Source organism: Pristiophorus japonicus, chromosome 22 (genome assembly GCF_044704955.1).
Source record: "Pristiophorus japonicus isolate sPriJap1 chromosome 22, sPriJap1.hap1, whole genome shotgun sequence".
NCBI classification, from domain to species: Eukaryota; Metazoa; Chordata; class Chondrichthyes; family Pristiophoridae; genus Pristiophorus; species Pristiophorus japonicus.
This window is the reverse complement of record NC_091998.1, coordinates 12,553,280-12,580,248: the sequence shown is the minus strand read 5'-3', so window position 1 is coordinate 12,580,248 and position 26,969 is coordinate 12,553,280. Positions and strand designations below refer to the sequence as shown.

Below are 26,969 nucleotides of genomic sequence, written 5' to 3'. Positions count from 1 at the left end.
CCTTAGCCTTAGAATGTGAGAGATGTTATCATTTTAATCCGCTAGGAAGGGGTATAACTAAAAGAAGATGGTGCAAATCAGTACCGTTAATGAAAACAGATGGCTATTGGACCAGACCCACGGAATTGTTGGAACAATTATTTTTCCACAAAAATGTCCACAGATAGTTTCACAGAGTGAATTAAGTTGACAGAAGGTAATTCTGACCATTTGCGCATCCCCACTTTTCATCACTAGCATCATTGCCTCGGCCTTAAGCTCTGGAATTCCCTCCCAAACCTCTCTGCCTCTCCATCTCGCTCTCTCTCCATCTTGCTCTCTCTCCTCCTTTAAGTCGCTCCTAAATACATATCTCGCCTGTCGTAATATCTCCTTCTGTGACTCTGTGTCAACGTGTGACTGATGAAGCACCCTGGGACGTTTTCACTACGTTAAAGGTGCTATATAAATGTAAGTTGTTGTTTATATTGGGTTTAAAAAAAGAAAAAGAAAGACTTGCATTTATATAGCGCCTTTCATGACCTCAGAACGTCCCAATGCACTTTACAGACAATGAAGTACTTTTGAAGTGCAGTCACTGTTGTAATGTGGGAAATGCGGCAGCCAATTTGTGCACAGCAAACTCTCTCAAACAGCAATGTGATAATGACCCGATAATCTGTTTCAGTGATGTTGATTGAGGGATAAATATTGACCAGGACACCGGGGATAACTCCCCTGCTCTTCTTCAAAATAGTGCCATGGGATCTTTTCACGTCCCCCTGAGAGAGCAGACGGGGCCTCGGTTTAACGTCTCATCTGAAAGACGGCCCCTCCGACAGTGCAGCACTCCCTCAGCACTGCACTGGGAGTGTTAGCTGAGATTTTTGCGCTCAAGTCCCTGGAGTGGGACCCGAACCCACAACCTTCTGACTCAGAGGCGAGGGTGCTGCCCACTGAGCCACTGGCTGAAACTAATGGGACACTAGTCCCATCGGTTCCTGATGTACAAATCTCACACAGTCGGTAGCAACCCAAGCACAAACTTAGTAAATTTGCTAAGTCATTAAAAATACACCGTTTCTCCCCATTCCCCCACTTGCACCTGGATCTTCCCAATGTTAACAAATCCGACAAATTCTTCCGGCTTCGCATGACGGGGGTGCCAGGAACAGGCAGTCCATCATTCCACGGCTACCCAATGTAAGCACAGCTAACGAAAGCCTCCGAGAGTATGAAGGGGGGTGTTTTTTAAAAAAAATTCAATACTGCAGTCGATATCAAATGGAATAAAAACAGCATGGAGGAGGGAGTGGCAGCAGAGAAGTGCTGATTCCTTTACCAGCAGTGGCAGGAGACCCAGGGCACAGTAGAAAGTTCCTAATCACTTGATTTAGTTTTAGTTGGACCTCGAGGATAACTGTGACGACACAATGGGTACTGCAGTGAAACTGCTGATTTGTTTCTGCTGCAGTTTTCAATCCCCTGTGGTCTATATTCTAGCAAGGTTGTGCAAACAGTGCTATTTCCTTCCCCCCCCAGCATTCCACCACCCCCATTCAAAAGTTTTTAAAACTTTGTTCTGCTGAATTCTTCACTCCTCCAACATGCTGAGTAATTGCTTATGCCATGGCCGCCATTTTCTTCACTCTTTTCCCACCCAAGCAGGTCTTTTAGCGACAGTTGGCTAGTTTTGTTGACTGAAACGTTCAGTGATTTAGCAAACTGCAGACACGAGGACAGTGAGATACGACATGAACTGTTTCGGGCTCCAGCCTCGAGAGCCCAGGACTCCGTTGAGTTGGAAGGTGCTGTCGATGGTATAAGGAGCGAGTGTATTAACGGTCTGAGAGCTGATTGAGTTCTGCAGCTTAAAGAATCAGAGAGTGGTCACAGCACAGAAGGAGGCCATTCGGCCCGTCGAGCCCGTGCCTGCTCGCTGCAAGAGCTAGTCCCACTCCCTCGCCCTTTCCGCGTAGCCCTGCAATGTACAGTATAGAAACAGGCCATTCGGCCCAACAGGGCTGTGCTGGTGTTTATGCCCCACACGAGCCTCCTCCCACCTTACTTCATCTCACCCTGTGTACGCATAACCTTCTACTCCTTTCTCCCCAATGGACTTATCTAACTTCCCCTTTAATGCTAGTCGCCTTAATCACTCTATGTGGCAGCAAGTTCCACATTCTCACCGCTTCTTATGTACGATAAGATGGAAATCTATCTACATTACTACCCTATAGTATAGGAGCAGGGAGGTCTTACTGCAGTTGTTCAGGGCCTTGGTGAGGCCACACCTTGAATATTGTGTACAGTTTTGGTCTCCTAATCTGAGGAAGGACGTTCTTGCTATTGAGGGAGTGCAGCGAAGGTTCACCAGACTGATTCCCGGGATGGCAGGACTGACATATGAAAAAAGACTGGATCGACTCGGCTTATATTCTCTGGAATTTAGAAGAATGAGAGGGGATTTCATAGAAACATAAAATTCTGATGGGATTGGACAGGTTAGATGCAGGAAGAATGTTCCCGATGTTGGGGAAGTCCAGAACCAGGGGTCACAGTCTAAGGATAAGGGGTAAGCCATTTAGGACCGAGATGAGGAGAAACTTCTTCACTCAGAGAATTGTTAACTTGTGGAATTCCCTACCACAAAAAGTTGTTGAGGCCAATTCGTTAGATATATTCAAAATGGAGTTAGATGTGGCCCTTACGGCTAAAGGGATCAAGGTATGGAGAGAAAGCAGGAATAGGGTACTGAAGTTGTATGATTAGTCATGATCATATTGAATGATGGTTCAGGCTCGAAGGGCCGAATGGCCTACTCCAGCACCTATTTTCTATGTTTTTCTAACCCAAGAAAAAACAACCAAGGATCTCAAAGATGCTGAATTCACAATTTTAGTCGTTGGAAATATTCAACATCAATTCAGATTTCTCCCCAGTCTTCCCCTGGTGGCCTTTAGAACATGAAGGTCTCCTACATCCTGTTCAGGCAGAGTGACTTCCTCATAATGGGGTGAGGGAGGAGCCTGCCCAGGAATGCGTCATTACAGAAAATATTATTATTCAAACCTCAGTCTGAAGAATTCTGGCATCATCCACAGCTCGCAGTCAGGGCAGCTATCAATCCATTTATATAAGATCAACGTACATTCAAAATCCTGGAACTTCCTCCCTAACAGCATCGTGGGAGAACCTTCATCACACGGACTGCAGCGGTCCAAGAAGGCGGTTCACCACCATCTTCTCAAGGGCAATTAGGGACGGGCAATAAATGCCGACCTTGCCAGCGACGCCCACATCCCGAAATGAATAATTTTAAAAAATGAATATGCCTTTAACATAGCAGAAACATCCAAATATGATTCATGGTGTGTGTGTGTGTGTGTGTGTGTGTCTGAAATCAGAGACTTTCAAGCACATTAGCACACAGATAAGTGAAGATATTATCGCTGGCCATTCCTGATCTGAACAGTACGTGATTTTGTGCAAATGTCACTGAAGGGAGATGCTGACGGTCTGTGAGCAGCAGGTCATGTGATTTGTTCTCGGGGTTAAGCTCTTGGGATAAATGAAAGTGCTTACTTTAAATAGTCACTCAAAATCAATCCAATCCATATCACTGAAGAACATCCCTGAGGGTTTAAGGCAAAGTACTCCATTTTGGAGTAAGTCCTCTAAAAGAAAAAAAGACTTGATTTTTAAAAATTGCACCTTGCATGACCTCAATGTCCCTAAACACTTTTCAGCAATGAAGTATTTTTTTTTGAAGTGCAGTCACTGTTGTAATGCTGCAGGAAACGTGGCAGCGAATTTGCACACAGCAAGCTCCCACATACAGCAATCTGATTAATGATCTGATGATCTGTTTTCAGTGATGTTGGTTAAGAGATATTTATTGGCCAGGACACTGAGGGTAACTCCCCTGCTCTCTTCGAAATAGTGCCAAAGGGTCTTTTACGTCCACCTCAGAGGGGATGTGGAGCTTCGGTTTAACGTCTCATCCGAAAGACGGCACCTCCGACAGTGCAGCACTCCCTCCGCACTGCACTGGGAGTGTCAGCCCGGATTTATGTGCCAAGGTCTCTGGAGTGGGACTTGAACCCACAACCTTCTAAATGGGCCGTGTTGGCTTTACACCATCAGTTAATGGATATTGTCCTATGCCAGCAGTGGCTCAGTGGGTAATACTCTCACCTCTGAGGCAGAAGGTTGTGGGTTCAAGTCCCACTCCAGGGACTTGAGCACAAAAAAAAATCTAGGCTGACTTTCCAGTACAGTGCTGAGGGAGCGCTGCACTGTCGGAGGTGCCGGCTTTCGGATGAGACGTTAAACCGAGGCCCCGTCTGCTCTCTCAGGTGGACTTAAAAGATCCCATGCCACTATTTCGAAGAAGAGCAGGGAAGTTATCCCCGGTGTCCTGGCCAATATTTATCCCTCAATCAACATCACTAAAACAGATTATCTGGTCATTATCACACTGCTGCTTGTGGGAGCTTGCTGTGCACAAATTGGCTGCTGTGTTTCCTAAATTACAACAGTGACTACACTTCAAATGTACATCATTGGCTGTAAAGCACTTTGAGATGTCCAGTGTATGAGGGGAGACTTGAATCAGGTGTATAAAATTATGAGGGGCTTGGATACAGTAGATAGGAAGGACCTATTTCCTTTAGCAGAGAGGTTAGCATGGACACAATGAGCTTAATGGCTTCTTTCTGTACCGTAAATTTTTATGAATCTATGAAAGGCGCTATATAAATATAACTCTTTCTTTAAAGCACCAGAGAGGTGGGGCGCTCAAACAGAGACCTGTAACCTCCAGGCATTTTTCCCCTTTATTTATTTATCCTCCTGCCAGCTGTGTAAGCAAGTCCCGTTGGAGGCCCATGATTTCCTCAGCTAAAAGTTTGGGAATCCGACTCCTTGCACTTTGCCGTAAGATCCTAGCCCAAGGTGGAATCCCGTCTAAAGGTGGGTCTTCTGCGATGCCAGGTCTCCACAAATCAGGTCCTTTGCACGGCTGCTGGGAGCACTGTGTGCCTGCCCTCAACGCCACTCCTTCGATGCAGAAAGTGCCTGTAGACATTGGTACCTGAGCCCTTGAAGCGGTCAGCGTCAAGCAGGATGTGTTAATGATGAACCCGCTGAATGTGGCCTGCCAAGAGAAAATGAGGGAGTGTTCACTCTGACTTGGCTGCCAGCCCAGTTTATGTGAGTTACAGAGCCTGCAGCTTACTTAGAGTATTTCTGTACTGCTGTGAAACAAAGCCATAGTCAGTGTCAGCTTAAGACACAAAATAGCCCAGGCGAAGGAAAGGTGTGAGGAATGTGTAAAAATATCCAGCTTTATCGGCTTGCTTGCTTTCTCCCATCAGTTTTTGGACTTCACCAAAGTCCAATGGTTGCAATGAGACGGACACAATTGGCTCTTTCTCCCACCGCGTTCCCTGTTGTTTGTGCATTACACTGTGCTCTGTGTATCTCAGACATTGACTGCCGTGCTCTGTTTTCTCTCCCCTTTGGCCTAGGTGGTCAGCCGGGTAGCTGCACAACAAGGTTTTGACTTGGATCTCGGATATCGGCTGCTGGCTGTATGTGCTGCAAACAGAGACAAGTTTACTCCAAAATCAGCAGGTAGGAAAAAAGCTTTTTGTGTTTCCGGCAATTGTCCCCTGCCCCCCCCCCCCACCCCTCCTCTTCCAACCACCTTAAAAAAAAAAAGCAAATGTTGCCTTTTGTAAAATGACTGAGTTTATTTAAATCGTGGCCATTTTCCTGGCTCCTGTGTGTCACTTGGAATCATTCCAACTCTCCACGTATCAAATTCGTGACATTCTGGACAAGTCCCTCAGTGCTGGTTGCTCAGTGGAGGTTGCTCAGGTCCTCTGGCAGCTTACCAAGCCGGGCGTTCAAGGATCGCGGTACAGTGCAGAAAGAATTGCTAGTTAATGTTGCTCGTTACGCCAGCCATTTGTTGAGTGGCATAGAGTGTTGTTCTCCCCTCGTGGGCTGTGAACGTGCACACTTGTGCTGCTGCTTAAAGCGCTCTTTGCGTTGGGGCCTGTTGGGTTTGGATCGCCATGTTGATTGTGCGCAAACTCTCTCCCGATGGGAGACCTGCTGTCAGGTTTCAGCACTGTCAGTGTGGAGGGACATCAAGGGAATCGTCCCTTTGTAAAGTCAGCAATTTTCCAAAAGAAAAAAAAACTGCTTGTTTTACCTGGCTGAGAAATGTTTAATCTGCCTCTCTAAGAAGACTTTGCTGTTGAATCAATTGATTTATATAAGGTAAAGGGTGTCTCCTGAAGGTCCAAACTGATTACACTGGCAACACATGCACCAAGCCTTTCGGGATTGATCTAAACCACATCAACCCCACTATCTTCTGTGGACCTTGAGACGTAGCCTTACAGTCTATCACTAGTGGAGAAGTTACTGGTCAATTTAAGCTTCCTTCCCCATTGCCCACAAAGCAAAGAGAGCAAGTCGCTGGACACTTACCATCTATGTCAGTCATCACTCACTACAACTCGTCCGCAATGATTGACCAGCCTGTAAGTGAACAAAGCTCTGGGGGCAGAACGAGAGTTGATTGATTGATTGAACAGGATGAAGCTCGCATTGACTCTCATCTCAAAAGGTCTGCTGGTCTGGGAACCTTTCTCCTGTGTGGCTTTTGATTGCTGCTCTTTGCAATGCCAGCTTGAGCCCTAACTTCACCTGGTAGTTAGCAGAAGCCCAACTGGTGCAAAGGATCACCTGCTGGTCAACTCTGGTAAAGTCAGTCATGTTAGCCAAGCATTGTGGTGCTTGTAATGTATTTGCTTCATGGGTTATCAAACATATAAAATTCTGACGGGATTGGACAGGTTAGATGCAGGAAGAATGTTCCCGATGTTGGGGAAGTCCAGAACCAGGGGTCACAGTCTAAGGATAAGGGGTAAGCCATTTAGGATCGAGATGAGGAGAGACTTCTTCACTCAGACAATTGTGAACCTGTGGAATCCTCTACCACAAAGTTGTTGAGGCCAGTTCGTTAGATATATTCAAAATGGAGTTAGATGTGGCCCTTATGGCTAAAGGGATCAAGGGTTATGGAGAGAAAGCAGGAATGGGGTACTGAAGTTGCATGATCAGCCATGATCATATTGAATGGTGGTGCAGACTCGAAGGGCCGAATGTCCTATTCCTGCACCTATTTTCTATGTTTCTATGTTCTCTGCTTAAGAATTCATAGCAACATATTGCTATTCGAACTAGTTCGTTAATTAGCAAAAGGTTTAGCAATCACACTACACATTGCCGGTTCTTCCACCAGGCTCGCAACCACCTGCCTCATCGTGGATCCCCCGAACCCAACTGGATGGAGTTTTATTGAGTCTTGTGAACATCACGTGACTGGCTAAGCCACTCCCAACTAACAGCTCTACAACTATTTTTGTAAAACCATAAATCAAGTGCCCCCTTATTAACGGGGGGGCACTAAAACCGACAAATAAACAAATTCACTTTTTACCATAGATTTAAATCAAATTAAAATTTGGTTTCAACAGTTCTGCAAACCTGTGAGCATACTCACGGGTGCATACATTACAGTGTTTCTGTACATCAGCAAATCCTGGTGCCAGTCACACTGTCCACTAACTTCAGCAATTCGATCGGAATAAAGTTGGCCACCGAGGTGTCATTAATATCACCATTCCTCTTAGATATAATGTTCTTCTTAAAGCAAGTCCATTTTTCCGAAGGATCGGCAAAATTCCTTTATTTTCTGCTGTTTGTGCTTCGGAGTTACTCCGACCAGGATGGTCTCGGGGTTGGTCCTTAGTCTGCACTGAGTTTGCTGATCTCAACCGAGGTGTTAGTTGGCCACGTCCATTGGCCTCAGCTGCCCGCGGGGCAAGCCAGGATTAAACGTTACATAAGTACATAAGAAATAGGAGCAGGAGGTGGCCATACGGCCCCTCGAGCCTGCTCCGCCATTTAATAAGATCATGGCTGATCTGATTATGGACTCAGCTCCACTTCCCCGCCCGCTCCCCGTAACCCTTTGACTCCCTTATCGTTCAAAAATCTGTCTATCTCCACCTTAAATATATTCAATGACTCAGCCTGCACAGCTCTGTGGGGTAGAGAATTCCAAAGACTCACGACCCTCTGAGAAGAAATTCTTCCTCATTTCCATTTTAAATGGGCGACCCCTTATTCTGAAACTATGCCCCCTAGTTCTAGATTCCCCACGAGGGGAAACATCCTCTCTGCATCTACCCTGTCAAGCCCCCTCAGAATCTTTTATGTTTCAATAAGATCACCTCTCATTCTTCGAAACTCCACAATGAGTACAGCCCCAACCTGCTCAACCTTTCTTCATATGACAACTCCTTCATCTCAGGAATCAACTCGTTGAGATTCCTGCTGCTGATCACTATCCAGTGACCCTTGCTAGTAGGTATGTCTGGATGTTGGGCGAGGAGGGGATTGTACTCTCTGCGATGACGCCTTCCACAGCTTACCAACACTCACGTCCAGCCTCATGCTCACAACGGAGCTGACCGAGCATTACAGAGAGACGAGTGCTGTTCTAGTGAAGGGTCTGAAGCTAAGGGTCATAGGGCTGGATTTTTGGTTCTGCTTATTTTGGGGCGGTAATGGTGGCTCGGCGGTAAAGTTTACGCCTCACTCAGCAAACTTCACCAGCTGGGCCCTGAGTGTGGGCCGCAGCGTTAAGGGAGGCGCTAGGCCGGCTGAGCAAGCGAAAATCCCGAGCTAAACAGCCGGCCTCGGGGCGCTGTAATTGAGGTGGGGGGGAACCTGAAAAAACCCCTCCAAAAACATTCTCAATAAATAACTCCGCCACCACAGCATAAATCGCAAAAAAAAAATCAAAACAATAAGCAATCACACTTGCCCGAGGCTGGTGTTACTTGCCTCGCTGAGGCTGCTACAGCTCAGTCCGCCCGCTTTCACAGGCGCTCCCAGCTCGGCGCTCTACGGGTCGGGCGGCAGCCAAAAATCAAGCCGCTGTCGCCAGCGGGGACGTTGTACACCGGCTCGCCTATCCCGGGCAGTGTAGCTCCGCGCCCCCCCCCCCCCCCCCCCCCCGCCGAAACCGGCACCGAGTGTCCCGGCCGGGCGCTGGAAACTGGCCACGCTCCCGAAAGAGCTTACCGCCGCCACTCCGTGGCACTAACCAGGACGGCAGAAGACCGAAAATCCAGCCCATAGTCTTAAACGCTGTTCCCTGTAAGCTTGCCCTATCTTGTGCGCAGCCTGTTTATTTCAGTGCGCAGTCCCTTTACATTTCTGGGCCTGCGCGGGACCTTGCGGATTATTGCGAGGTTGCACACGTGCAGTTTAGTGGGGGACACAGGTCTCGGGATAAGGGGTCGGCCATTTCGGACGGAGGTGAGGAGAAATTTCTTCACTCAGGATGGTGAATCTTTGGAATTCTCTACCCCAAAGGGCTGTGGGTGCTCAATCGTTGAGTATATGCATCCGAGAGGGCGCTGAGCACCTCGAGTCTCAACGCCGAGAGCATGCAGAAAACAAGCGCAGGCAGCGGAAAGAGCGTGCGGCAAACCAGTCCCACCCACCCCTTCCCTCAACGACTATCTGTCCCACTTGTGACAGATTCTGTGGCTCTCCTATTGGACTGTTCAGCCATCAAAGAACTCACTTCAGGAGTGGAAGCAAGTCTTCCTCGATTCATCATATCGAATGGCGGAGCAGGCTCAAGGGGCCGTGTGGCCTACTCCTGCTCCTAGTTTCTATATTCTTATGCCCATCAACCACACTCTTTGATATAAATGACCCATCGGAGGAGGACTTGCTGGGTTTGAATCCTACGAGCTTCAGTCAGGATTTAGGTTAAAACTGAAAGCACAGAGGCACACACTCCCTCCCATTTAGTAGTGGGAATTGGAAAGTCTCTGGCCTTGACTGACAGCGGCAGAAGGAAAAGTCAACAGGGGAGTGCGCCACATAAAATTCACCCCTCCCCTGGCCCCACTTGTTACAGTACAATAGGTCACCAACCTCCAGGAGTAAGCGGAAGAAGCTATTGTGCAAAAAATCCTTTACTGTCCTTTTTTATTAATTTCTACACAAGCCTGTTCCACAAAGTGTGCAATAGCGAACGTCATTGGCAAGAGAATAGGCCGGCTGTGTAATCTCGTTGGCACAGTTTGTGCTGCACATATCCAGCATCTTTCCTTGTGATTGGTCCTACTGGCACTGTTCACGCAACAACAACCTGTATTTTCACAGAGCTGCTCATGTAAATGAAACCCTCCCGTACCACACCGTTCTATTGAATGGATGGTAGGATTTGTACCCCACTAAACCGACGCTATCCAGTCACAGACTGCACAGCCGTGGGTCGGAGCACATCAGCCACCTGAGATGCTGCCGTACATGCTCTTTGGCTGCTCCGCCCCGTCGCCTCATTCCCCCCCCCCACCCCCCCAGACACCTTGGGCCGAGCTGACCCCGATGCCACTCACCCTGCCCCACCCCCACCCCTATCACCCCGATCCCCCACCCCTCTCACCCCGACCCCCAACGCCTCACCCCTCCCACCCCGCAGCCCCTTCCCCCGAATGCCTCCCACCCCGCCCCCCCATCGCCTCTCACCCCGCCCCCCCCATCGCCTCTCACCCTGCCCCCCCCCCCTGAACACCTCTCACCCCGCCCCCCCCCCAAGGCCTCTCACCCCTCCCACCCCGCAGTCCCTTCCCCCGAATGCCTCCCACCCCGCTCCCCAACGCCTCTCACCCTGCCCCCCCCATCGCCTCTCACCCTGCCCCCCCCCCCGAACACCTCTCACCCCGCCCCCATCCATGGCGTCTCTCACCCTGCCCCTCCCCAAATGCCTCTCACCCCGCCCCCCTCAACCCACGCCTCTCCCACCGCCTCTCGCCTCATGCATTGGGGTTTATTTGCAACACAACGTGTGCTGATCCCGTGCACATCAGCCATCAGTGCCCATGTAGCTGGGTGACCGATTTACAAGCCAAGGGTCATACTTGACCTGTGAGCCCAGGCAATCTGGCCCTAGAAGCTCAGACATCTCCGTGTCTACGTACACTTCACCGTCAAACAACACCATCATCTGGACTGGCCATTCCTCTCAATGTTATTTCTGCGACCTTGCGTTCACCCACATACTCCTCGGTGAAGCACTTTGAGACACCCTGTGATACGGTGCTATACAAATGCAAATTGTTTCTTTCACATTTTCTCCCTTTCCTTCCTGGAGGTTTGCAATGAGCGGCTTTTAGTGTTGTACCTCCATGGTGGGTTAGTTTGAAAGAACGCTCACAGGTTTGCATAGCTGTTGCATTGTGAGTGGCTTAGCCAGTCACGTGATGTTCACAAGACGCAATAAAACCCCAGTCAGTTGGGTCTAGGCCATCCACGATGAGGTATGCAGTTGTGAGCCTAGTGGATGAACTGGTAATGTGTCGTGTGATTGTTAAACTTTTGTTAATAAACCAACTAGTTCTTAATAGCAATGTGTTGCTATGAATTCTTAAGCAAAGAACCCATGAAGAAAATACATTACACCCACAAGTGGAAACACACACACTATTATAAAAGGGAAATCATGTTTGACAAATTTGCTGGAGTTCTTTGAGGATGTAACGAGCAGGGTGGATAAGGGGGAACCAGTGGATGTGGTGTATTTAGATTTCCAGAAGGCATTCAATAAGGTGCCACATAAAAGGTTTCTGCACAAGATAAAAGTTCACAGGGTTGGGGGTAATATATTAGCATGGATAGTGGATTGGCTAACTAACAGAGAACAGAGAGTCGGGATAAATGGTTCATTTTCCAGTTGGCAAATAATAACTAGTGGGGTGCCGCAGGGATCGGTGCTGGGGCCTCAATGATTTACAATCTATATTAATGACTTGGATGAAGGGACCGAGTGTAATGTAGCCAAGTTTGCTGATGATACAAAGATGGGTGGGAAAGCAAATTGTGAGGAGGACACAAAAAATCTGCAAAGGGACATAGACAGGCTAAGTGAGTGGGAAAACATTTGACAGATGGAGTATAATGTGGGAACATGTGAGGTTATCCACTTTGGCAGAAAAAATAGAAAAGCAAATAATAATTTAAATGGAAAAAAATTGACAAGTGCTGCAGTACAGAGAGACCTGGGTGTCCTTGTGCATGAAACACAAGAAGGTAGTATGTAGGTACAGCAAGTGATCAGGAAAGCAAATGGAATGTTTGCCTTTATTGCAAGGGGGATAGAGTATAAAAGCAGAGAAGTCCTGCTACAACTGTACAGGGTATTGGTGAGGCCACACCTTGAGTACTGCGTATAGTTTTAGTCTCCATATTTAAGGAAGGGTATATTTGCTTTGGAGGCTGTTCACAGAAGGTTCACTAGGTTGATTCCGGAGATGAGGGATTGACTTATGAAGATAGGTTGAGTAGGTAGAGCCTATATACATTGGAGTTCAGAAGAATGAGAGGTCATCTTATCGAAACATATAAGATAATGAGGGGGCTCGTCAAGGTGGATGCAGAGAGGATATTTCCACTCACAGGGGAAACTAAAACTAGGGGACATAGTCTCAGAATAAGGGGCCGCCCATTTAAAACTCAGATGAGGAGGAATTTATTTTCTCAGAGGGTTATAAATCTGTGGAATTCTCTGTCCCAGAGAGCTGTGGAGTCTGGGTCATTGAATATATTTAAGGTGGAGATAGACAGATTTTTGAGTGATGAAGAAATAAAGGATTATGGGGAACGGGCAGGGAAGTGGAGCTGAGTCCATGATCAGATCAGCCATGATCCTATTAAATGGCGGAGCAGGCTCAAGGAGCCAGGTGGCCTACTCCTGCTCCTATTTCTTATGTTCTTATGTATCCACTCGTATCAAAACCTTTCATAATATTAAAGACCTCCATTAAGTCACCTTGTTCTTGGAACCAATTTAATGTGAGTATGTTATAAGTGAATATTTGCTGCTTGGGTCAGGCACTGGGCAGCTGTTACTGTCAGTGAATTGTCTGTCACCACGATTTGTCACCATCAGTAGAAATGTCAGGATGGCCAACAGCTGTGTGGAGACGGGATGGATCGTGATTTTGCAATAGATTTAAATACTACTGCTTCAGAATGAGTGAAATAAAAACAGATCATTTAGCACAACGTGGTCACATCTGATTTTTATAAACGTTGGTTATGTTGGTGGGTGCTGTGCATGAATTCTTTAATATGTTTGATTGCTATATTACGTGTAATAAGATGTTGATCCATTTGATTGCTATGTTGAGCATATTAGAAGGGCTGGCACTTGTCAGTCAATAGGCGCTCAGGATGGCTTCACCAGCGAGGCAATGAAGAAATAGACCTGGTACATTAAATAATAATATTGCTTCTCAGGCATTTCACAGCATTTAACCCTACTGGTAGCTAGATGTTGAAGTTGTGAGTCAGCTGTGGCTCAGTGGGCAGCACCCTTGCTTCTTGAGTCAGAAGGTTGTGGGTTCAAATCCCACTCCAGGGACTTGAGCACAAAAATCTAACTTGAAACTCTAGTGCAGTGCTGAGGGAGTGCGGTGCTGTCTTTCGGAAGAGATGTTAAACCGAGGCTCCGTCTGCTCTCTCAGGTGGACGTACAAGATCCCATGGCACTATTTCGAAGAAGAGCAGGGGAGTTCATCCTGGCCAATATTTATCCCTCAATCAACATAACAAAAACAGATTATCTGGTCACTATCACATTGCTGTTTGTGGGAGCTTGCTGTGTGCAAATTGACTGCCGCGTTTCCTGCATTACAACAGTGACTACACGTCAAAAGTACTTCATTGAAAGTTTGGCTCAGTGGTGGTACTCTTGCTTTTGAGCCAGGAAGTTGCGGGTTCAAGCCCCTCTCTGCGACTTGAGCATACAACCTCGGCTGACATTTCAGTACAGTACTGAGGGAGTGCCGCAGTGTCTGAGGTGCTGTGTTTCAAATCTGTCTGCCTGTGGCACTATTTGAAGAAGAGCCTGAAGGTCCCACGGTGCCTTGCCCAACAGTTGTTGTTGTTTGTAAGAGTCATTTGGGTCGAAGCTCATCTTGGGTAGTGGTGACAAATGTTCGGTATCAGCTAGGCTGCCCGTTATAGGCCCCGCCTGATATTTATCTCCGTTGAGGTCAGTGGAACAAACTTATCGGGCGGGATATATAACAGCCAATGCAATCCCGCCCGTTTTGCCCGACGGCCCAAGACAGCTTTCTACTCTGTGGAGTCCTTGTTTCCTGCAGAACCAGTTGTTCACCACTTAGTCCCTTTATGACCAACCCGCCACTTCACTCCCCAAAGTATGCCTCGATTTTGGCTACGCTGGTGAACTTGGCTCATTAGTGGGCAGCCCTGTGAGATTTCCAGTATCTGTTGAAGGTGATGAGGCAAATCAAATAATGCTGTCCTCTCTTTAGATGCCACATCTGTTCTGTACGCGGAATTTTACAGCACAGAGAGACAGGCCATTGGGCCCAATGGGTCCATGTCGGTGTTTATGCTCCGCACGAGTCTCCACCCACCCTACTTCATCTCACCATATCGGCAATGTTCCCTCTAATTTTTGTTTTGGATGCACTGCCCTTTTAACATAAGAACATAAGAAATAGGAGCAGGAGTTGGCCCATCAAGCCTGCTCCGCCATTCAACGAGATTATGACTGATCATCGACCCCCAATTCCACTTTCCCACCCGATCTCCAGATCCCTTGAATCCCCTCGAGTCCAAAAATCTATCTATCTCGGCCTTGAATATGTTCAGAGACTCAGCATCCACAGCGCTCTGGGGCAGAGAATTCCAAAGATTCACAACCCTTTGAGTGAAGAAATTCCTCCTCATCTCTGTCTTAAATGGCCTTCCCCTTATCCTGTGCCCCCCTAGTTCTAGACACAACCTCTCAGCATCTACCCTGTCAATCCCCTTAACAGACTGTGCGGTCTGTTCAAATTTCCACGCGTGCACGGTTTTTCCATTTAAAAGCCAGTGACTAGCCTGCGCGGGACCTCCAGACTGCTGCACGGCCGCACAACTTAACGGGAACGTTGTCAATCTGCATCCCCTTCTTTGGCGCCCAGTTTTTTAATGTTTAGGACAGTCTGTGATTTGCGTCTTCTCCAGCTAATGCGATTCCTCCACATCATTTGTAAACTCCGCAGTGGCATTCCTAGTCCTGGTGCTCTATTCCGATTCTGGGACAGAAAGCACTAACCACCATCAACAGATGTACTTTAAATTGCGAGTCCTGTTTTTCATTAAATTGAACAGCGTTCCAGCCTGCTGCTTGCATCACGAGGTCACCATTACACGGAGACCACGGCCAGAGGTTGCCCCGGGAAACGAGCGTCGGCCGTTGTGGCTTCGTAGCCGAGGGCAGGTCATGGGTTACTGAGTCACTGCCAACACAGCACCGGCCAGAAGGGAGTTGAAATAGTTAATGGGATTTCTGTGGTCGTTCCAGCAAGGCACTGAACTCGCACTGCCAAGAATGTTTAAAAAAAAAAAAATTCCAGGCTCCTTGTCTTTGTTAGGGGCCAGAACGGGGCAGTCGGGAGATGAGGAGGCCAGAGTTAGGGAAGTGCCGGTTCAAACCAGTCCTGACATATGGTTTTGCTAACACAAAAACACACGCGTGCCTCAATTGCTGTTGTCAATATTCAGGGGAAGGCCTTGAGGGCAGGATTGCTTAGTGAAGTTGAGGCTCCACGGTTGCTGGGAGACTGCTGAACCAATCACGTGATCCGATGGATCGCAATGAAGCTCTCAGCCATTTGAAACAACAGATGGTGGTGCAGGGTCTGTGATACTGTAACCTGCTGGATCAAACTCAAATGCTTAGGTCACCGACTCTGATGGACCTAGATTTGTCGCGGGGAGATAATAACTCCCAAAACATCCGGTCAAAAGGCTGAATAGAGCAGCTTGGTGGCCACTGGCTGCTGTATTTTTTATTTTAAAAGAACATACGCAGTTCACTGCTAATTTGAATTATTCAGTCGTCCAAATTATGCAATATAAATAAAACCACAAAGGAGGCCTTAATTTCTTTTGCTCAAAATAATGAACAGTTCAAATTAAGCAACAGAATTAAGAGTAGAGTGTGGTGCCAGCAGAAAAGTAAGAATTCAAATGAGATGCAATGCAGGTGGATAAAAAGCAGACCTCCCTGGATTCATTTTGAAGGAATCTCTGGGTTGTCATTGACAATAAATCAGCCCAAAGCAACAGAACCTCGAGCCTGATGCAGAGGCCCAAGTTAGGGTGTAGGTCTCAGTAGACCCATCAGCCCGTGGCTTCCTCAGGCAAGGTTTTAACCATTTCCTCGCAACGACAGGAGGACATTTTAGATTTCCTTCCCGCCTCCTTGGCAATGTTCCAAGCCAGGAAAGCAACGATGTTCCTGATGCACTGCGTTGCTAGGGTGCTGATGGCGACATGCCAAGTTTGCCGTCGCTACAAAGATGGGAGGAGAAGCAATGTGTGAGGAGGACACACAAAATCTGCAAAAGGACATAGACAGGCTAAGTGAGTGGGCAAAAATTTGGCAGATGGAGTATAATGTTGGAAAGTGTGAGGTCGTGCACTTTGGCAGAAAAAAAAATCAAAGAGCAAGTTATTATTTAAATGGAGAAAGATTGCAAAGTGCCGCAGTACAGCAGGACCTGGGGGTACTTGTGCATGAAACACAAAAGGATAGTATGCAACTACAGCAAGTGATCAGGAAGTCAATGGAATCTTGGCCTTTATTGCAAAGGGGATGGAGTATAAAAGCAGGGAAGTCTTGCTACAATTGCACAGGGTATTGGTGAGGTCGCACCTGGAATACTACATGCAGTTTTGGGTTCCATATTTATGAAAGGATATACTTGCTTTGGAGGCAGTTCAGAGAAGGTTCACTAGGTTGATTCCGGGGATGAGGGGGTTGACTTATGAGGAAAGGTTGAGTAGGTTGGGCCTCTACTCATTGGAATTCACAAGAATGAGAGGTGATCTTATCGAAACGTATAAGATTATGAGGGGGCTTGACAAGGTGGATGCAGAGAGGATGTTTCCACTGATGGGGGAGACTAGAACTAGCGGGCATGAGCTTAGAATAAGGGGCCACCCATTTAAAACTGAGATGAGGAGAAATTTCTTCTCTGAGGGTTGTGGATCTGTGGAATTCGCTGCCTCAGAGAGCTGTGGAAGCTGGGACATTGAATAAATTTAACACAGAAATAGACAGTTTCTTAAACGATAAGGAAATAAGGGGTTATGGAGAGCGGGCAGGGAAGTGGAGCTGAGTCCATGATCAGATCAGCCATGATTGTATTAAATGGCGGAGCAGGCTCGAGGGGCCATATGGCCTTCCCCTGCTCATATTTCTTATGTTCTTATGTATGTTCTTATGATGTGTTCCCATCATTGCTGGGCAAATTGCGTATGCCCACCCAAAGAAACGCCCGCTATTGGTTCCACAAGTGGTGGCGGAGGTTAGGGGGCTCGCGAGGAATGGCTTCTAGTGCCTGTCTGTGCACTCAGAAACGGCCCAAAAGGTTTGCTGCTTCAAAAGGGGGAAAATTAGCGGGAATGATTCCGGTCTCTCATCTCTAGCTAGTGAGTTCAGCTGGAAAACTTATTTTTGTGGATGCTGGGGGAGGACAAAAGTGGGCCCAACTTGGTTGCATAGCGTGCTGGCACTCAATGTCTAGTTCCAAAGAAGAAGGACCACTTGGGTGAGATAGCAAAGTGGTTGGATAGGGTAGATAGAGAAGAACTACTTCCTTTGGTGGGGGAGTCTGTCTGGATAGACTGGAGAAGCTGGGGTTGTTTTCCTTCGAGCAACAAGGTTGAGAGGAGATTTGATAGAGGTGTTCAAAATCATGAGGGGTCTAGACAGAGTAGAGAGAGAGAAACTGTTCCCATTGGTGGCAGGGTCGAGAACCAGAGGTCACAGATTTAAGGTGATTGGCAGAAGAACCAAAGGCGACATGAGGAAAAACCTTTTTACGCAGCGAGTGGTTAGGATCTGGAATGCGCTGCCTGAGCGGGTGGTGGAGGCAGACTCAATCGTGGCTTTCAAAAGGGAGTTGGATAAGTACTTGAATGAAAAAAAATTGCAGGGCTACGGGGAAAGGGTGGGGGAGTGGGACTGGCTGAAGTGCTCTTGCAGAGAGCCGGCACGGGCTCGACGGGCCGAACGGTTGACTTTCTATGCTGTAACCACTCTATGATTCTAACAAGGGGACATAACCTTAAAATTAAGAGCTCGGCCGTTCAGGGGAGCTGTGAAGAAGCACTTCTTCACACAAAGGGTCGTGGAAATCTGGAACTCTCTTTCCCCCCCCCACAAAAGCTGTTGGGCTGGGGGTTGACTGAAAAATTCCAAACTGAGACAAAAGATTTTTGTTCGGGTAAGGGTGTTACATAGAAACATAGAAAATAGGTGCAGGAGTAGGCCATTCAGCCCTTCGAGCCTGCACCACCATTCAATATGATCCTGGCTGACCCATTCCTGCTTCCTCTCCATACCCCCTGATCCCTTTAGCCGCCAGGGCCACAGCTAACTCCCTTTTGAATATATCTAACGAACTGGCCTCAACAACTTTCTGTGGTAGAGAATTCCACAGGTTCACAATTCTCTGAGTGAAGAGGGATGTGGAGCAATGGTGGGCAAATGGAGTTGGCACAGATTAGCTACGATCTCATTGAATGGCGGAACAGGCTCGAGGGACTGAATGGCCGCCTACTGCTCCTATGTATGGACCCATGGAACTGTATCTTGGGACTTAATTCTCGCCTTTCAGGAAAGGGAAGGGATATTTAGGACATAGAAACTGAGGCACCACCTAGAATGTTCTGACCGATTTGGTTATAGTATACTCGTGGTTTTTTTTTAAAGCCTCAATAATTTGTTACAACAACAGATATTGGAGCCTCTGCTGGTGTTGTCCCACTGAGGGCTCTGGAGAAGCCCTTGCAAATACTGTTTGGTTGCTATATTTTTAAACCCTAGGCCTGGGACCTAAGCTCGTGAATTCCTTCCCCAAACCTCTCCACCTCTCTCCCCTGCTTTAAGATGCTCCTTAAAACCGACTTCTTTGGACCAAGCTTTTGGTCACCTGTCCTAATATGTGGCTCGGTGTCGATGTTTGTTTGATGATCGCTCCTGTGAGGCATTTTGCGATGTTAAAGGCGCTATATAAATGCAAGTAGTTGTTGTTGCTTGCTCTCCTGCCCATCAGCTTCTGACGGGTCTGTAATCATAGAATCATAGAAATTTACAGCGCGGAAGGAGGCCATTTTGGCCCATCGTGTCCGCACCGGCCAACAAAGAGCTATCCAGCCTAATCCCACTTTCCAGCTCTCGGTCCGTAGCCCTGTAGGTTATGGCACTTCAGGTGCACATTCAAATACTTTTTAAATGTGGTGAGGGTTTCTGCCTCTACCATGCTTTCAGGCAGTGAGTTCCAGACCCCCACCACTCTCTGGGTGAAGAAATTTCCCCTCAAATCCCGTATAAACCTCCCCACAATGACCATAAATCTATGCCCCCTGTTTGTTGACCCCCTCTGCTAAGGGAAATAGGTCCTTCCTATCCACTCTATTTTAAGACCCTCATAATTTTATATACCTCAATTGGGTCTCCCCTCAGCCTCTTTTGCAAAGAAAAGAACCCAGCCTATCCGATCTTGAAGGAAAAAAAATGTCTTGCTTCTGAAGCTGAAGCTGATGGTATCTGCAAGGAGGAATTCAGCAGCACGCAGACTCCATTAAAAGACTACTACTGTCTGTGGGGGAAAACCGCACGGTGTTGTGTCAGCCTGCGCTGTCCTTGCTGTTTCCTGTCGGGGGCCTTACTTCATTCAGTGGATCCCACGGACGGCAGATTTATCTGTCGGAGGAGTCCAGGACTGAAAGGTTTGCAAGACATTTTTATCCTTCTTCGACCAAAAAAAAATAAGGTTTGAATATAAATGTTTTATAAAATGTTATATTTTAAAGTTTAAGGGAGAAAAAAGCGCGCGAGGGTTGTTGATCTGTGGGTGATTGGCTGTTGAGTTTAGAGAAATTACTTTTGTGTCGCTACGCGCTGCGTACCTGGAATTAGCTGCTGAGCGTTGGTAAGTGAAAATTTGAGGGTTGTGCTAATGTTGCAGGTCGGTTAATGTCCACGCATTTGGGAGTTACAGAGGTCGTCCATTATGTTTTTAGATTTTTTGCGGCATGGGCCACAGTTTGAGTCCTTTGGTAGATTCCAGTTACCATTAAAGTATTAAACCGTTGACACGAAAACTATTTTGAATATACCTACACATTTGTGGTTTTGTAAGTCATGCAGAAAGTCACTACTGCTCGATTTGCCCGGTAGGACTGCTGTTGGAGGTGATGTGAACCTTGACCGAGAGCTGCATGAACCCTGTGCGGAGTTGTGCCGGCCAGGGACCGTCACACATCCAGGCAACAGGGAGGCCATTAGAATGGTATGATCCTGTGGAAACCTTTTAGCCAGGCAGTGTTCTCCCCCCACACCCCTAATCCCTTACTCCCCTATCCATCACTTGTTTCCACCATCATCCTCACCTCAGTCCCACTAACAATTAAACTCTTATACACTTCTTATCCAATTCTGTTACTTCCAAACTTGAGTTCTCCGAACTCCCAAATACCGCCTTGCACAAATGTCAACCCCTCCTCCAAAACTCTACCACCCACATCCTGTCTTGCACTAGGCTGTATCAACCCTGTTCTCACTGGTTTCTTCTCTGCTACCTTGGATTCACATTCCTTATTCTCACTGACAAATCTCTCCATGACTTGACCCCCCCACTGTGCTTCGGCTACCTCCTCTAACCCTATGTTGCAGCCACTGGCCCTTGCTCATCAGATTCTAGCCTCTTGTGCATCCTTCCCCTCCCCCTCCTTCCTCTCCGCCATCGGTGACAGAGCCTTCAGCTGCCTCAACAACAACCTTAGAATCGTACAGCACAGAAGGAGGCCATTGGGCCCAACATGTCTATACTGGCTCTTTGAAAGAGCGATCCCAATCGTCTTACTCCCCTGCTCTTTCCCTACAACCTGCAACTATTTCCCTTGCAACCACAACAACAACTTGCATTTATATAGCACCTTTAATGTTGAACAGAAACATCCCACAGATCCTTAAAGGGTGGCCTTTCTTCATGTACACTAACATTTTTCCATTTTTATGGCCTTTTCTACCTGCACCCCATCCTTTAAAGATCTGGTCCTCTGTACTACAACACAAATTGACTAAATTGAAATACTTCGAAGCACGAATATTTTTAAGCATTCAACCAATCAACTCTCACCAATTCTGATCCTTCTGTCCTGAAGGGGATGTATGGCTGTGTAGGGGCCTGCATCGCTTCTGTATTTCACCCAGAAAGCCCATCTAGAGGAATAGAATTGAAATCTAGAGGAATGGAACTGAAAAGCAGAGGGGTTATTTTGAACTTGTACAGAACCTTGGTGAGACCACACTTGGGAGTACTGTGCACAGTTCTGTTTTCCATATTACAAAAAGGATATAAAGGCACTGGATAAGCTGCAACAAAGAATTACAAGGATTATTATAGAATAGAATCATAGAAGGGTTCATCGTCATCATCATCATAGGCAGTCCCTCAGAATCGAGGAAGACTTGCTTCCACTCCTAAAGTGAGTTTTTTGGTGGCTGAACAGTCCATTACGAGAGCCACAGACCCTGTCACAGGTGGGACAGACATTCGTCGGGGGAAGGGGGTGGGTGGGACTGATTTGCCGCATGCTCCTCCGCTGCCTGTGCCTGACCTCTTCACGCTGGCAGCGTTGAGATTCGAAGAGCTCAACGTCCTCCCGGATGCACTTTCCCCACCTCGGGCGGTCTTCGGCCAGGGACTCCCAGCTGTCAGTGGTGATGTCGCACTTCACCAGGGAGGCTTTGAGGGTGCCCTTGTAACGTTTCCACTGCCCATCTTTGGCTCATTTGCCGTGAAGGAGCTCCGCATAGATCACTTGCTTATGGAGTCTCTTGTCTGGCATGCAAACTATGTGGCCTGCCCAACGAAGCTGATCGAGTGTGGTCAGTGCTTCAATACTTGGGGTTGTTAGCCTGGGCAAGGACACTGATGTTGGTGCGCCTGACCACCCAGGGGACCACTTCCCATACCTTGGGAGCCTCTTATCATAGAAAGGTTACAGCACAGGAGGCCATTTGGCCCATCGAACCCATTCCGGCTCTCTGCAAGAGCACTTCAGCCAGTCCCACGCCCCTGCCCTTTCCCCGTAGCCCTGCACATTTTTTTCCTTCGGGTACTTATCCAACTCCCTCTTGAAAGGCATAATTGAATCTGCCTCCATACCCTTTCAGGCAGTGAATTCCAGATCCTAACCACTCTCTACGTAAAAATGTTTTTCCTCGTGTTGTCTTTGGTTCTTCTGCCAGAACTGAGAGGTTATAACTACCAAGAAAGACTGACCAAGCTGGAGTTCTTTGCTCTGGAAAAGAAAAAGAATGAGGGGTGATCTAACGGAGATCTTTGAAATGATGAGGGGGTTTGATAGGATAGATTTAGAGAAGATGTGTCCACCTGCGGGGGTGTTATATATGCAGACTATAGATATACTCTCTGTGTAGTCACTGTATAGTTGCATAAGATGGAGACTTGTTTACCTGATGTACTGTCAATAAGGTTTACACTGTGTATATACTACGCTGGCACCACTAGAGGGTGCAACCCTGGTGGAGACCGGGGTTTCCTGCCCTGGTGATAGGGGCTATATAAAAGGGGAGTCACCATGCCGCTGCCTCACTCTGGAGTTAGGAATAAAGGATCGAGGTCACTACAGTTTGAGTACAAAACATTGCCTCATGGAGTCATTCATAGGTACATTACAGACATAACAAGGGGTGTCTAAAACTAGGGGCCATAAATAGAAGATAGTCACAAATAAATCCAATAAGGAATTCAGAAGAAACTTCTTTACCCAGAGAGTAGTTAGAATGTGAAACTTTCTACCACAGGGAGTAGTTGAGGCGAATAGCAGAGATGCTTTTAATGGGTAGCTGGATAAGCTCATGAGAGACAGGAATAGAAGGATCTGCAGATAGGATTAGATGATGGAGGCTAGTATGGAGCATAAACACTGGCACGCACCTGTTGGGCTGAATGGCCTGTTTCTGTGCTGTAAATTCCACCTAATTCTTGATGTGAGTGTCCATACACTGTTAAACGGGGGAGATGGTGGGGTGGGAGGAGGGCAGTTGTCCACTCTGGTACAGTTGGACGTACCGAGACTTGGCCAATGCAGACCCCCTTGTTTCTGCAACACCCCAGTTGAAACAGTCCTGACTGAGGATTGAACGCCAGACCCACTGTACAACTATTTTGATATAACAATAAATCAAGCACCCCCTACTAGAGGGCCACTAAAACTGACAAATTAATCAAATTAACTTTTAAATTAGTGGCTCAAATTACAATTTGGTTAGACCCACTGTACAAGGCTGAGTTCCATACTGCATTTACCAACTGAGCCACCCAGCCTTTGAAAGAAGGGCTTAACAATTTTTCCAATTCTGAAAATTTAAAGAAACCCCCTTTTTCGAGGCTTAATTTCTAATCCTGAAAGCAAGAGCTGGTGATGAAAACTGATCGATACAGCCTTGCAGCGTTGAGCCAGTGAATGGGTTAAAACGGAACTTCCATTTCCAAAAAGGAAAAAAAAAATCACTCAGGAATCTTTGAGCCTGGCGAGTGCTGTGTATCAGACCTGGTGGAGTGCTTGTATCAGAAATGGGTTCGGCAGAAAATCGTTGCTGTGGCCGGGCCAGTATGTGATGGGAACAAGGTGAGGCATTTTTGCTGTTTGTGGACGCATGACCTCATGCGGGAGGGATTAGATTGTTTTATTAATCTGTGTGATTATCTGAAGTCTGCGCCTGCTTGCAAGCAGCGAGTGGTTCAGGCAAGATGGGGGCCCCCAGTGTGAGCAGTCACTGTGGCTGAGCTGCACACAGTCGTGTCCCAATGTGCCAGCTTAATATCACAGAGCAGTGTCCGTGTGGGCTTGGCGTTTCTCTCGCTTTTGTTAGGGCGAGAGTGTTGCATGCACATGCCTTTCCCCCTTCCTCGGCTGAGCAATGGTATCTTCCTTTTGGCAACATTGCGAAGGCAAACTGCTTAATCATGGCTCTCCCAGTGCAGGTCACAGTGCTGTGTATTCTGCAGCCTCTTGCTTCAACAGGCACAAGGAATTCCTGAAAGGAGGTGGGGGAGGGGATAATGTGCCTTAAATTTGTGTTTTTTTTGAGAAATGCAAGAATTTCAAACAATCTGTGCCCTGAGCTGCGTTGGAAGTTTAAAATATACTAAGCGTTGCCCTAATATGGCACAGCATGTTAGATCCTCTTGACTGCAGGCTTCACGGAGTTTGTATTTTACTGATCTTCCTGTCTTGTCTCAGCCTGAATTTAACTGGTTATTAAAACCAAAAAAGGGAGTGGGGGAGGTGGAGAGAGACGGTGACGTTTGGTTGGTGTTGTACAGCGGTTTTTGACAGACATTTTGCCCTCCTGTGCCGCTGTTGTGAATTACCACGCCTATTTCAGTGTCTATTGCAGAACGTGTAGCAGTATTCAGGAAGGACATGCAAGGGACATCACTGTCAGTGGTGAATGGCACGGTGTTGAATTCCAGTGCCATGTTGTTGTTGGATTTGCTGTGCAAGTGTAAGCAGTGTGGATGATGAGACTGCCTTGTGTTGCAGCCTGTGAGCTAGAAATTCCAACTCGGCGAGGTTGATGTGCCGGCACTTTAGTGCGCTTATACTTCGCTGGTTTTGCACGTGTCCGTTATGCGTTCGTAAAAATAGTGCAACGGTGAATATGGTTAAAAAAGACTTGCATTTACATAGCGCCTTTCACAACCACCATCATCATAGGCAGTCCCTCAGAATCGAGGAAGACTTGCTTCCACTCTAAAAGTGAGTTTCTCAGGTGACTGTACAGTCCAATACGGGAATTACAGTCTCAGTCACAGGTGGGGCAGACAGTGGTTGAAGGAAAGGGTGGGTGGGACAGGTTTGCCGCACGCTCCTTCCGCTGCCTGCGCTTGGCTTCTGCATGCTCTCGGCGACGAGACTCAAGTTGCTCAGCGCCCTCCTGGATGCTCTTCCTCCACTTAGGACGGTCTTTGGCCAGGAACTCCCAGGTGTCGGTGGGGATGAAAACAATTCACAACCACCGGACGTCCCAAAGCGCTTTACAGCCAACGAAGTACTTTTTGCAGTGTAGTCACTGTTGTAATGTAGGAAACGCGGCAGCCAATTTGCGCACAATCAAGCTCCCACAAATGTCAATGTGACAATGACCAGATGAGCTGTTTTTATGATGTTGATTGAGGGATAAATATTAGCTGGGACACTGGGGAGAATGCCCCTGCTTCTTCAAAATAGCGCTGTGGGATCTTTTACAGAGAGCAGACTGGGGCCTCGGTTTAATGTTTCATACGAAAGGCGGCACCTCCGACAGTGCAGTACTCCCTCAGCACTGCACTGGAGTGTCGGCCTAGATCGTCGTGCTCGAGTCTCCGAGTGGGACTTGAACCACGACCTTCTGACTCGGAGGCGAGGGTGCTGCCCACTGAGCCATGGCTAAAATACATTAGGCGTGTTCATTTGTATCCTGTGTCTACCGGACTCGAGTTCCAGGTGAAAATACTCATGATAGGTGGTCAGGGGAGGGGAGAACAATCAGAATTATTTTGCTTAATAGAATCATCAAGCTGCTGGCAAGCGGTTTGTCCAAGTTGGAAGATGTCAGTTTTGCTGCCTTTCACTGCTTTTCCAGGGAGAGCATCAACAACAAATAACACTTGTATAAAAGCCTCTAATGTAGAAAATTGTCCCATGTTGCTTCACGGGAGGCAGGGACAATTTCAAACTGGAATTGAGGGAAGAGTTAAGGGTGGTGGCCACAAGTATGGTTGAAGAGGAAAGCCTTAAATGGGTTTTTGAAGGTGTGGGGAGAGATAATGAAGCTCCCTTGCATCTGCGTGGATCGAAGTAACTGGGAAAATCTGGAATGGGTCAGGTTCTTGCGCCCAGTTTCTGCCCAAATTACAGTGAAGCAGTTCGACATTGTGCGCTGATCATTGCTGGGGCCACTAGGTTTCCTGAAGCGCGGGTTTTAGAGAGCTGGCTGGAATCCAAATGTATAACTGCTGGAAATTTGCTATGGCTTCCCGGTAACCAATCTTGGCAAGTCCCAGCAGTTTTGCGTTTGCCTTGTAGCCAGATACCCGGCGCCCCCGTGTTTGGGGGAATCTGGCCTTGAGTTACACAGTGAGATTTGCTTTTGGCTGTTTGGTTAGTCTCGTCCGACACTTGACCAGAACAGACCAACGAATGCTCCTCTGAAACACTCGTGACGAATAAGGGGCAGTGTTTGCAGAGCTTCTCCTCGCTGGTTAACACTTTAACTCCTTGCGTTCTGCAGAAGCAGTTTTGCAGCACAATCATAAGCTTCCACCAAGGTTTGGAGCAGTGTATTTCTCTGACTTTTTATTCTGTCATTTTTGGATGTTTGGTAGAGAAATCCGTTTTGCAGAGAAGAGACGAAACAAAAATACTTGAATTTAGATAGTGCCTTTCACGACCACCGGATGTCTCAAAGCGCTTTACGGCCAATGAAGTACTATTTGGAGTGTAGTCACTGTTGTAATGAAGGAATAAGCAGTGTCTATTTTGGAGGACAATGAAACAGTCAGAGTTGATGGTGAGTAATCCCCACACCGTTGCCATCCTGCTCGCATACATTTTGTGTGTGAACTTTGCAACATGCCACTGATTGGCTTAGTCATATATTGATGCTATGCTCACAGTTTTCTTATCAACCTCCTGTCTTCTCAAACCATACCACTTGGACCACCTACGTACTGGTGTGATTAACCCCCCCCCCCCCAAATACTCATTCCACCAAC

The 26,969-nt window shown here is 47.4% G+C and overlaps 1 protein-coding gene across 11 annotated transcripts in view; it reads left to right on the top strand.

The window, feature by feature from the left end:
- The window catches only part of zmiz1a (zinc finger, MIZ-type containing 1a), a 457,231-nt gene that overhangs the window by 309,896 nt on the left and 120,366 nt on the right, over positions 1 to 26,969 (top strand). For 8 of the 11 annotated variants that reach the window (XM_070865642.1, XM_070865646.1, XM_070865635.1 and 5 more), the window contains one exon: positions 5,511 to 5,616. In XM_070865642.1, the coding sequence (XP_070721743.1) occupies positions 5,511 to 5,616 (106 nt within the window). Of the gene's footprint in view, positions 1 to 5,250; positions 5,300 to 5,510; positions 5,617 to 19,870; positions 19,906 to 23,727; positions 23,839 to 26,969 lie in introns of those variants that run through there. The other 3 variants (XM_070865645.1, XM_070865644.1, XM_070865643.1) reach the window with 3 other exon arrangements.